This window comes from Micropterus salmoides, unplaced genomic scaffold (genome assembly GCF_014851395.1).
Source record: "Micropterus salmoides isolate LMB-PRFRI ecotype aquatic unplaced genomic scaffold, ASM1485139v1 Ms_hic_scaffold_14, whole genome shotgun sequence".
NCBI lineage: Eukaryota > Metazoa > Chordata > Actinopteri > Centrarchiformes > Centrarchidae > Micropterus > Micropterus salmoides.
The window spans coordinates 2,616,537-2,629,982 of NW_024040485.1; the positions used below are offsets into that span (position 1 = coordinate 2,616,537).

General features: G+C 39.2%; 1 protein-coding gene across 1 annotated transcript in view; it reads right to left on the reverse strand.

The window, feature by feature from the left end:
- Positions 1–5,609: 5,609 nt before the first annotated feature.
- Positions 5,610–13,446, reverse strand: part of kcnq3 (potassium voltage-gated channel, KQT-like subfamily, member 3) — a 32,786-nt gene continuing 24,949 nt past the window's right edge. The window contains exon 15 of the mRNA XM_038719350.1: positions 5,610–12,864. Within this exon, the coding sequence (XP_038575278.1) occupies positions 12,160–12,864 (705 nt within the window). The 3' untranslated portion in view covers positions 5,610–12,159. The remainder of the gene's footprint in view (positions 12,865–13,446) is intronic.

The following is a 13,446-nucleotide window of genomic DNA, read 5'->3' on the forward strand; positions in this document are numbered from 1 at the left end:
TGTGGTCCAACAGAGGCATCAAGGCAATGATAATTATCAACAAATTCAGATGCAATGGATTACGTCACCAATTCTGACCCACATTTCTGCACTTTCTTCAAAGCTTTTAAATGCTATATTGATAAATACTACTTTGATAAAACATGAGCTATTTGTGGTTGTTGAACTATTGTATTGTTATTGTTTCAGAGTGGTGAGTTATTAATCTGTAACAAAAGTATCTTTCATCCATAAAAATCACAGGAACAACTTTATGTCCACTGACTGCCTGGAGGGTAGCTAGTGTTTGGAAGGGAGAGGAGAGGTGTGTGCTGCAGCTCAGTGTTTTTCCACCGCTGTTTCTGAAGGCGTGTTGGACTAGCCGCTTGGCGACTGTTTTATGAGGTGCATTTAGCTTTCATCCCTGTGACGTCACAGGGATGATAGGGAAGCGGCTGGACTACAAACGAGCTGTTATCAAGCAGTTCAGAGCAGAGTCCTCTTTGGGAGATGGGAACTCCCTTTGGGCTGGACTTTGGGCTTTTTCACTTTGCAAACCTATTACATGCACAAAACAGGTCATGGGTAACTCAATAAAGGAGAGGGAAAAGGCCAAAAAGCATAATATGACATCTTTAACATTTACTAAATAATGCAGTTTGATTTACTTGGACACATGTCACTTCACTGCTGTGGCAAAGCTTTTCATTTATTTTAGGAAAGAATTTTAGGCAGTGTTACCTGTTGAGAAGGACATTTTTTGCAGTGTGGGTAAATGTCCGTAATAAGCCGCTGGAGTGACATATGAGCCGTGGGGAAGATCAGTGAATAAGAGGAGTGAATGCGAGTCTTTAACAACGGGGGATTGGTGGGCACTTCGGTCGCCTTGGCATTCACATTCAGACACATTCAGGCACACAGCAGTAATTGGCAGAGGAGGAAACAGGGCTGCTGAGGGCCTGGGAACAGCTGCCCCAGGGAAAAGACACACAGACATGTTGCTAATAATTATAACAAGAATGAAATAAATAAATTAACTGAGGAGTGAATAAAGAACTGGCACATATACGCTGTGTCTGTGTTCCCTCTGTGGGCCTTCCTTCCCATACTGATCAAGCTGGACTCGCATGATTTCTGCTGTGTAAAAAACCCTGTGAAAATGCAGAACCAACATTAAAGCAGAAGACTTAGACCAACATTAGACCAGAAGACCACTAGCTGCTGCAGATTTGGGATATGTTGACTTCTTTCAGTTCAAACTAATTAAAATCAAATAAGGATTAAAAGTGTGAAAAGTGTGTGAAATACCAATCAGTTCAGATTTTGTTTATAATGATGGTACCACTTTAGAGTAAAGCTCATGGCGTCTACAGTTACAAGACAGTTCATCTCATATTCATATCACTCACCTTTATACACAGCCACTCACAATTTTCAATTCAGTACTTTATTAATAACTGGTGCAATTGAAAAGACAAAAAATAAAAAATAAATCAAGTAAGAATACATTTGCATATTATATCATCAAAACAAAATATTCAAAGTGGTCTAATACAGAATAGAAATGGCAAGTTTTTTTAAAAACTGGAATGAAAAATGATGCACAGCTCTGAAGGCCACTAGTGTAAAGTTGTCCAAACTTCCCTTAAAAGAAACCTAAGAACATCTAAAAACTGTTTCTGACCCAAAAAAGCTGCTGTCAGTTAACTCGCACAAAGCTGTCTGTAATATCCTGAGCTCTGGGTTACACAGACATTTTCTTTTGTTGTTTCTCAAAGCATAACAGCTGCATTTACACAAGAACAACAGATATGAGTTTGAACAGGGGGCCATACAGGGGACAGTTATTTAGCTAGCTTTCATAGCATCGAGCCAGTTTAAGTCACTGTCTGTTTTCAGTTTACAGTTTTTTGGCACAGCTTCCTACAGTAAAGAGAGATAAAGTGAAACTGGAACGGGTTATGTTCCAAAAGAAAGAAAACCTCAGTGAAATTTGTGATATTACAACATTACCTTACTCAGCAGCATGTGATTTGGTTAAATCCAATTGTCTAGACAGGGAGGAAACATTTTCCTATTTTAATTTCTGTTAAGCTGCGTTCACACTGCCGGCCTCAATACTCAATTCAAGTTATTGCCCAGATCTGATTTTTTTGATTGACAGTTAAATCATTTTATAAATGTGGCCCAAATCAGACTCCAGTGTAAACTGGTCGCGGCCCGAAAGTGACCTGCATGCACAAAAGAATTATATGATGTTGCACACAGCTCACAATAATAATACAGAAGTAAACAGAAGTAAACATGGAGCCCACAGAGGTTAGAGCAAACTTTCCAACCCTCACGATTTTTTTTCTGTTTTTCATTGCCCTCTCCAAGGTTCCTCCCGCTCACAATTCTCCCGACAAATGAAAAATGTTCATAACTTTCTGTCCTTTTCATTGCATTCATTATAGTTTCTGGCGCTGTACAGCACCTATAAGCCTTACAACTCTCTCTCTCAGCCCAGACAAGTAGCATGCAAGAAGAGAACTCGTGATTCGGTGGATTTTGGGTGGAAGAAAGGGAATTTGTGAGCCAATCATAACGAGGACGAGGAGAAAAGGAGCTTTTCGTGGAGCTTCCCCTTCACTGCGGCCCCATCTAGTGCAGAACTGGGATGACCACATATGCCCCAAATCTGAGCTGGAAAAGATCAGATTCCATGTGACTTAGGCTGTTAGCACAAAATCAGATCTGAGTCACATATGAGAAGATAAAATCCAATTTAAGTCACTTTGGCCTGCAGTCTGAACACAGCCTAACACAGCTAGCCTTTTCATGTTATCAATCAACATTTTCCACACAGACAGACAGCATGTTTTGTCTAAAGCCGAGTTCTCCTGTGGATCTCTATGGCACCAGCTGTGTTTGCGTTACAACCAAAGCCTGTGAGGCCTTTCTAATGAAGATCTTTTTAAGGTATTACTACATTTCTGGAAATATAATGCTTTGTCATCTGAGTCAGATGAGAATTTGGACATCAGTTTCATCTCTGTGTGTGCAGTCCAGAGTTAGGTCTACGACGTATTTAACCTAGCTTAGCACTAAGACTGAATGCTAGGGGAAACTGCTAGCCTAGCTCCTTCAAAAGAGAGAAAACACACATTACAAAAATAGTTTGAAAAGGTGTTATAAAATGTAAACATTTGTTTTTTTTTGTCTGAGTAAATGCAGCCTTCTACATAGATGTTACCAACAGCTTTGTGTTGCATTTTGACAGCCCTAGCGAGAAAAGCATGACCAAAACAATAAAAATAAAAATTACATTGAAAAGAACTGTACTGTAAAAGGCCAAGGCACAAATAATTCGTAGCAATTAAAATGTTCATAAAATTACATGTTATGTAGAATGTGTCAGTCAGTGCATTGCTTGGTATGCAGTTACAGTGAGTACAATAATACTTAACAGAACAATCACAGCTAGCAGTATTGCCCTCTTGACTACATGGATGCCATAAAGTGCTCCTTTTCATTCAGAATCAATGCACATACATAAATGACATAGGTGTGATGGTCAAAATGCTTGTTTTAAGTACATGCTTCATGTGTAGTAAGGATCAGATTATGGCTTTGAAAGACAGGAAGGATTTTGATTTAATCCATCAAGAGAAATATGAATTTTACAAAACAGTACCGACATGTGATACTGTATGTAGAAGTAACATAAGTGTGTACTTAGTGTTTTATAAATTATTTTCCCTGCTAACTAAACAACTGCTGCATTTTTTAGCTTCTTGTGTGTTGTTTCTACATTCAGAATAGAGACTGCAATGATAAAAAAGTGCGAATGACTGCTACAACTCTAAACCAGTGTGTCCTCCGTGTTCATTCACCAGAGTCACCACTGTAAGAACAACCTCTGCTGATAGAGATGATATGAAATTAACTAAATATTGTAATTTTGTTAAACTGTCCTTGTTTGAATTGACCTGTGCCAGAGATTAAAGATACACTCCCTGATTTTAATGTAGTGCCCGAAAACTGTGCCAGACATATCATTGAAACTCAATGCAATTTAAACTTTAAATAGATAACAATCGGGGATTAGGGGCCCTTGGGTGCTACAACCCAATCAGGAGTGTGCTCCTGAAAAAAGTACCCTACAATAAGTATTAAAGAAAAGGTGTTGTACAATAACCATGACAAGACCAAACTATTGACCTAATTATCAAAGAATATTACACAAAGAAGGAGAGGAAACAACAATGGGGACAATAGTGTCTGTCAATCCCAAAAATAGAAATAATCTTTCTGTCTCCATTTATAACTAATACAGCACCACCTCCTATAGTTCAAACCAAAGAACATCACCAGTGCATGTATCATAAGAGCAGATTCTGACTTTTTGTGAAATAAAAACAGCAAATTGCTGTTTGTCAAAATGAACAGTTAAAAGTTTTTTTTTCTCAGTTAAACAAGACTATATTATGTGCTATTGATGTCTGGGGAGGTCAAACAAGAATGCAGGTCTGAAGGGTCAATCATGTTTGAACAGTTTCTCTGTTGTATCTGTCTTTATACTGATTTTCCTTACACACTGATTACTCACATCGCCTGTAAATGGCAAACTAAAGTCGGTACTAGTTGGAACTGGAGCCGTTGAAGTTATCACATGGGCATTATTCTACAGGAGATGTTTGAGTTACTCTTCATCCAGTTCAGTGAGTTTTGACATCTCACTCACTTAACAAAGCAACTGACTGAGAAAAATAAGACAAAGCTATGAGTACAGTAATTAAGGAGCAGGACAGTAAATGTTTTAATCCTCTAGCGACCAAATCAGCTGATCAAAATTCCCAAAAGATCTGGGAAACAAGGCAAAGTGGACAGATCGCTCTACAGCCAGCCTTGTTTACATTGGACGTAAGTGAAGTTGCACAATTGTGCTTAAACAAGTGACTCTCTGTCACGGTCTGAACTTTTACCAGTTTACCAGTTTAACTTTAGGCTGCAGTGGAGAGGTTTGATTTAAAGACATTATTGGAGGAAATCTTCAAAAGTAGAATTGGGAGTAACATGTGGCCACTCGTAGCGCAAAGCCTTAACAATAAAATAATACAGTATAAACACCGGGAATATTTCCCATAACACACAAAATGTCATTCAATTCACAAAAACCATGTGGACAGGAACTTCTATTAAATTAGCATGAGTATTACACTGTAAAAAGTAATGCTAGCAATTCCATTTAAAATATTGTCTGCACTCATCCCACACTTGTCTTAACAAGTCACTGGGTCTCACATATAGTTTTAAAGCAAGAAAGAATTAAGTACCAACGAGGTGAGGAATGTTTTGTAAATTTAGTTTACCTTGTGGGGGGAAAAAAGAGTGTCAGTGTCTTGCAAGAAAAGGGAGATTACCTCGCTTATAGGTATAAAATAACATTTTTTAAATTGATGATTTTCATTGGAAACAGAAATAATCTCATATAGCTGGCAGATTTTGTTTATTGATTTTAAGGAAATAAAGTACATGAAATTATTATGTGGTTTTACACAAAATGACTTGTTAAAGTGGAGACGCAGTGTGTGTCGTATACTTATTGTGCTGTTGTTCTGTGTAAATTAATGATCAATGGCAACACACAGTTTTTACTTTTATTCGTGACAAGAACTTCAGGTTTATGTGTTTTAGTTATTACATAAATAATCAAAAACATATTTCACTTTAATTTGTTTGCTAGCATTGCTTTTTCCCCAGTGGGTTTTTGTCTTGGAAGACAATTTTTTCACAAAATAAATGGTAATTTTAACAGTAATTTGCCATGTATAAATATAACAATGTTGTTATATAGTTAAAACTGATTTAGAATTTAGAAAGGAAGCAATATTTTTTGAATGGAAGCAACAGTTTTCTGTGAATGTGCAACAAAAACACTTGTGTTAAATGAATTTGAAGAGACGTTAAATTCCACTGTGAATGGACACAACAGTTAAACTTTAAGTTGATATAAAAATAAATAAATAAATAAACGATTGTGAAACATTACAACCTTTACATTTCTGGGCAGCTGAAATCATGTTGAGTTTGAATTCTGTAAACGAGCCAAAAGCATCACAAAGCTACAAAATAGCATTTTACAAAAGCAAGATTGCACTGTGTGCTAGTTTAAACAAAAAGACAAAGTACTACAGAAGGAAACCAAGTTCACATTCATAAATCCTGTGTGTGTTAGGTGTGTGGTGAGATGAAGTGGCACTGAAACACTAAATACAGAATGACGATGTGGAGTCATTCTGAATGATGTTTCTTGCTTCAGAGGCACGATGAATGAACGTCTACAGGGATATATCGTCATGTTATCTTAGCTTCATATCTATATGTGGTGACAATTTGTGTCTGCATTACCAGATAATTTATTAATTAACCATATAATATATAATTTAATGGGCTTCATAGCAGAAGATAAGTAATAGTAACTGTAATACGATAAGATAAATAGATAATAATAAGTGTTTGGTTCACCTTGCTCATTTCACAGACTGTAGCTGCCTCCACACCGGGCTTCAATCTGAGCCGCAAACAAGGTTGGAGTGCTTGTTTAAACCTGCTTGAGGCACCATTTTAACCACTGTTTTAGATAAGTCCTCAAGGTCTGTTATACTGCAACTAACTGTGACCAAATGGTGGCTTTAAATGACTATAAACATTTTTACAATTTACAAACAATTTTAAAACGTTTGAACAAATCTTTTTCACTAAATCTGTTTTGACCAGGATGCTGAAATCTCTGAACGTGCAGCATGACAGGGTTCCAAAAGTTTATACAGTGAACAACCTGCATGTGACTCTTGTGACTTTTGTTTCAAGCTATGATTTGCTTATTTGAAAAAGACTTGTTGACTGGTTTGTACTTGTCACTGCGGTTTGTTAAATAGTCATTAAATGGCAGTCCAGTTGTTGTTGGCTGAATAACAATTTACCGTTGCAAACCCTTGGCTTTAACGTAAACAAACTAAATACACTGTTCAGTAGGCTTGATTGCACTCTCAGGAGGTTGCCGTAAACCATTTGACCTTCCTGTTGAAGCCCGATGTGGACGCCCCTCTATAACATTCACTTGAGTCTGAAGGTGCTTTAACATGCTATAACTGTGTAATAATCCATGTGTTTAAATATAGGTTGTCAAATATTACATTCAGTATGTGTGTCGTCCTAAATCTAAAGTAGTAAATGCTGTTTAGGCCTTTATGTGATCTCCTGTAAAGCTCTCTTTATGCTCAGGCTCGTATTGTTTCTTCAATAGAAAAGTCTGTACCTTTGAACCGACATCAGGAACCTCAGCCTCTGCAGCCAGTCACTCACTAGTATTTCTACATGTTCCGTCAGTCTTTCCAATATGTGGTGTTGTTGCTTACAGCGTGTGAGTTTGTGTTCATAACTGGACATTCGAGTGGCTCTCAGTGCACCAGCGAACTATACAGTAATTTGTGTTTGTTGAAAAGAAATTCAGACAACAAAAAGCACATGCTTTGGTCATCTGATACTGATACTTAGCAGAGTTGAGCTGTGGCAAGTGTTACATCCAATCACTGGCTCATGGACACAAGTATCTCAGATGAGTGATTTGTGGGTAAATGGTCTATTGTATTCCCCACTTCATCAGGACTTTAATAGTCCTAAATAATCATCTGGAGTGATTTAGGAATTCTGTCTCTCTCTTTTGAGCATACAATATCCCGTATAATCTTCCAGTGCAAATATTTTAATTTGAGTGTCAACATCATGACACAACGTTGTGGCATTTGTACGAAGCACATGTCCAGGCGATCAAGACTGAAATAGAAAAAAGCAGCTCAGTGCATTGTTGAAAAACATCAGATCAGTGACAAAAATAATAAGTACTCTTTAAGCTGCAGAATGTGAATGCAGCCTTAGAGCGTACATGTTTACGTTTTCATGTACTATAGTGAATTTATTGTATCTTTGCAGTAGAAAACCTTCAAAAGTTTAATGAAGATAGTGTTTTATCATTTGTTCTTGTATTTATGAACCTCTTAACATTTGCAACCAACTTTCGAGGAGACTGATGAGTTTTTTATTCATGACGTCTTTATCGGCAGTAAGAATGTTTAAATCACTACAATTCCAGTTGTTATGGGCCAAGTTTGAACTTTATATTCAAATGCAGAATGTTTTTGTGGTTGTATAATTCTATTCAGGTGCCAGGTGGTGGAGTTTGGCACATTGAACACAGTAATATGTGTAAGGAAAAAATATTTAGTAGAGGTGGGACCGAGTCATTCTTTTGCAACTCACAAGTAAGTCTCAAGTCCAGGTCAAGTCCCAAGTCCTAAACTTTGAGTTTCGAGTTCCACTCATAAGTGTCCACTCATGAGTAATATATTAAATTTGCACAAATCATGAAATTGAATTTTTATTTTATTTATTTGTTAAAACAAGTTTGTTAAACAAAGTGCGTCTCATCCACGGGCGTCATATTTGGATGCTTGGTTTTTGCACAGGTAGGGCTCCGCAATCAAATATGCAACATCCAGTTAGACTTTCTGTCACGATCCTGCCTGTCTGCCTGGTCTTAGTTATTTATCTCTCCCTTTGGTTGTTTTTTTTGTCAGTCTGTTCTGTAATCCTGTGGCCTGTACTAGGAAGCGGGGTAACTGGCTTATCCAGGTAACTTCAGGAGTAACTTTGTGACGTCGGGTGTAACTTCCTGATTAACCCGTACTACAAAAGGTGGATAGGCGTTAACCGAGGTCTGTTGCCATGGCAATTTATGCTGCATCATTAAACTGTTCCGAGCAGGCTCTGTTCGTGGTTATCTCGAGGTTACCCTGTGTATGCGGACTTCACACAACATCTATACTTAGTCTTAATGATGAGAAGTAGACTATTAATACATACAACTTGATAAAATATTTTAGGATTTAGATTTCATCCTGACTTGTCCTCCACTGCCAGTGCAGCTGAAATGAAGTTATTCTTAACACAACAGCATTAGGCTATGTTCATTCAGCAAACCCTGCAGCCTGTGTGATTTTAGAGAGGAGACCTAATTAATTAACAGCACAGTTTCTCAGATGTAGCCCATCTTAATATAGATATATAGATAGAGTTTTCACATAGCCTATTTAGAGTGACTATTTTACGTGACAAAAAAATACGGAGCCAGGGAGGGGGTTTATAAACCGCGAAAAAAATCCTTCATGAAAGTGGCAAATTTTTTAGAACAAAACTCGGAAATTCCCTGAAATTAAAGTCACAAAAAAATCTAAATAACTCGGCCAATCCACGGCAAAGTCTCTAAGGTGGATGATAATATAGTGATTGTGGACTAAACTCACAATTATATTTCCTCACTGCTAAATCCGATTTGAAGTCTATTCTAACTTTCCAGTGCACGGCACGGCAGATGTGTGTGTGTGATGTTGCAGCTTTGCAAAGCGAAACTTTAACTTTAACTATAGGCTAATGTCAAAGAATATTCAAGTTTTTCACTTGTAGATTAATCTTGGAAATTCATTTCTGTCTTGGATTTTTTATTACAGCGGACCTTATGTGCAGTTGTACCTTTACATCTTAATCATATTACACATAAAAGAAGAGTTCATAAAATAGCCTACATAATAGAGAATTACACTACAGTAAGAACACTGTGAAGATAAACAAATTTACTCAATGCAATGCCAACAAGCCTCCCTGGCTTTGTTGGCTGCCACAATATTAGATTTAGCTGTTAACATGTCTTTAAACTCCTCATATCCTGACACAATCAACGTGCATTCGTCAGGGGAAAATACGGAGCATGTGCTGTTGCGACAAAACTCTGCCTGCTCGGCCGAACACGCCCCTTTTATGCAAACACGCACAAACTCCAATTTAGTTAACACCGACTTAACTAACCAACATCTTATTCACCATCGTAGTACCGTTTAACACTAGTGTAGGCAGTGAGAGTTTGTCAACCCTGAGTTTGCTTGATAACCCTGAGTTAACTCTAAATAGGTTGAAGTCCCTTCGTAGTACAGGCCACTGGTCCTGGTCCTGCCCTGCTCTGCTCCTTACTTTGTGCTTAAATGTTTGCAGGTATCTTCAGTCTGTGTCCGGCCGTCTTCTAATGTTGAGTGTTTCTGCCTGTTCAGTGTCTCTGGACAATCTGCTCTTTTTCATTTGGATTACCAGCCCTGTTTTGCTTCTGTTGGACTTATTGCTTATCACGAAAGGTTGTATCGTGAGCTTCTGAAGCTGTGTTTAATAAATCTGGTGAACTGTAGCTGAACTTGTCCTTGTCCAGTATTTGGGTCCTTAACCTGCTAAACTACACACACTTAGCCAATCCTGACACTTTCAAATTAAAACTACAGGTTAATGTTGTGAAATGTCGCAATTTGGTTAGGTTTAGGAAAAGATCATAGTTTGGGTTATAATAACTACTTTACTTACGTGAGTTAAATTATGTAAGTTAAGTAACATGATTAAAAAGAATCAGTGTTGAGTTTTTGTTGCACACAGGAAACACCGGTCTCCTGAGTGAAAGTCTGGTTTGTGACCCATCCATCCACCACAACCACCTCCTTCCTCTGACTTTATTTATAGTATACATTCTTCAAGCGTTGAACAGTTACGCTAATTTTCCAGCCACATGTTTTTGAACATTGCAATTTGTTTTTTGTCAAACAAACTGGCACTGATTAAAATAATGTTACTCCTTCATGGCTCTGTCCTGTGACTTGATCGGATGCTGTTGGATTGGTTAAAACAAAGTGGATCTGGGGAAATTTGTGTGTTAACATTAGTTGATTCAGAAAATGAAGGAAAATGAAGTGACACACTTTTTAAATACCATACTTGTGAATCTTTGAGCTTGGGGGAAAGTATGAAGTAGTTTCAACTGGAGAGGCCCAAGTCAAAGTGAAGTCACGAGTCGTTGGTGTTAAAGTCGCAGTCAAGTTGCAAATCTCAGGTCTCAAGTCATCAAATTTGTCACTCAAGTCTGACTCGAGTCCAAGTCATGTGACTCAAGTCCATACCTTATAATTAGAATAAAAAATATTAAAAATGTTTATGTAAGTACTAGTGTTAGGAATCTTAGCTTGCTTTGCTAATCTAAATAATCGTCAGGTCTTGTCCTTTTGAAGCAGTGATAAACTGAACTGTCAGCAGTCAAGATGCTCAACGACCTTAAATTAAAGACAGACAGGTGATTTATATCCCTGAATTCATGTGCCAACAAAGCAGCCGAGATTTAGTGTTTCAAATTCTGTCAACAGTTTTCATTTTTTCAACTGGAAAGTTTGTATGCATAAAGTGGTGACATACAACTCAAGAGCACAGTGGTGTGAAACAAAGTGACAGGATCAGAAATTCTGGTTTCTGGACAGAACAGATCCTCAAAGAATTTATAGCACAACGTGAGAAAAGCAGAAATGGTGAAACACGACTGCCAGCAACTAACCAGTGTTTGGTTACCCAAGTCCCTCTTTCTTGGATTCACAGTCTCTCACACACACTCACACAGAAACGCACTCACCGAACAACAAACAAAACAGAGACAGGAGACTTTTGGTTCCAGTATCACTCTCCAACCATCACCCCTAGAATGGTGCATTATCATGCAAACCATGCAAAAAACAATGAAAATGTATTCATATAAAAAATAAGTGTTACAAAATGGCATAGCAAGTATATGTATCCATTCAATCGCCTTTTCCGTTTCCTGATATCCTGAACTTCGCAGTGTCTACACTAAAAATCGCATGCGTTACATGCAGTGCGGTTGGCTTTGCAGCGATAAAGCTTTTGGGTGTATATAGTAAGTATATCAATGTTCTTTTTTATCTTAGCTAAATTTTTGCGAAGAGTGCGCTGTACAGAGTTTTACTTTACAAACTGTTTGTTTCCCTTTTTTGGGGGGGCAGTCTCGTTGCCATGGCTCTCTGTCTGGACGGCAGTCAGTTGATGAGATCAGCGATGGCCTCTGAAGGTCGGTGGCCTCTGAAGGTCAATGACCTCACTAACGACCTTGCAGCATCAAGACAGATTAGACCCACCTTTCCTCCATATGGTTTAGTCCAGAGGTGTGGCCTTGACCCAAACTGATTTGGGTTTAGAGGCATGGGTTAGATTTAAGGTCTGAACTCAGAGTTGTAGATTTCTGTGTGGTCACACGAACACCTCTCAGGGTGGCGTGTTCCACACAGTGTCCCCAAATCCCTCCCCCGTGGAGGAGAGCGGCAGGGGCCCCCCGCTAGGTGTAAAGGGGTCTGTGTCTGTGTCTGTCTCCCCCTCCGCCAAGTAGCTCGGTCTGGGTTTCATCCAGCTGGCGTCCCCGGTCACCACCCCGGCCCCCATTGACAAGTCCTCCCCTTCCTCCCCCTCCCGCTCCCCAGAGATGCTGAACCCGCTGGGTGAGCGCTCAAGCTCCTCGTGGTTCACCGATAGCATGGAAAGTGGCGAGTCTCCCCCCCGCCCCCTTGTGGTCCTGCCCAGCCCTGCTGACAAGTCCTGCAGGGAGCTGATGGGCAACACTGTGGGACGCTCGGTATAGGTGGGGATGGCAGGTGGAGCGTAGCGTTGATGGGGGTGTGATTTTGGGGGTTGATGGTCTGAAGGTACGCGGCTTCCACCAGCCAACATGGTCCCCTCTCCACCTCCTCGTTCTCTGCCATAATACGGATTCACCTTGCTGACAGGCACCTGGTACGACATGTGGGGGAACGCCTCTGCGTAGTTGAAAAAAACCCGACGGATCTCACCATTGCCCGTAGGGTCACACGTCTCAAGGGTCATGTGGGCAGCGCCGGCAGAGTCCACCTGCAGGTGCTCAGTGTGCTGGATGTGCATGTCCACCAGGAAGTCCAACTTCTTCTCCATGTCCTCCACCTGAGACAAACACATTACAACATTACATCAGCAACACAGACTGATGATGAACTGTTTCTATTAAAAGCATTTGCTGCAGGGGTTAGGTTAACTGAGAACTTCTAGTGAGGTAACAAGTTACACAGTTAAATTTATTCTTACGAAGATGAGAACATTTATTTTACTTTCGCAAGCTTGATGATGTAGATGTGTATTGTGAAGCACAACTGATACTGTACCTTCCTCCATTTTGGACTCTTCGGTTCTCCCTGCTATTAAAAGGTCAGCACTGTCAAGCTCAAATTGTACTACACGAAAGTACATTGCAATGACTTTGCCTCTGTGATTGAATACACTGGTTGCAGCAATTCCCTTGAAAAGAATAGATTTTTTTTATTGGGAAATTTGCTGATGGGTGTCCAAGTTCTATTGCTGAAAGACTGTCTTTGGCTGTTTTATTACTGAGAGTCCTTTAAATTCTGCCTCATCAGCAATCAAGGTTTCAAAAGTGATGGGACAACGAATTCACCTCTAAAAAGCACCATTTGAAGGTGATTGAATTGAACATGCAGTATCTGTTTGCAATTGGTTTGCATCTGAATT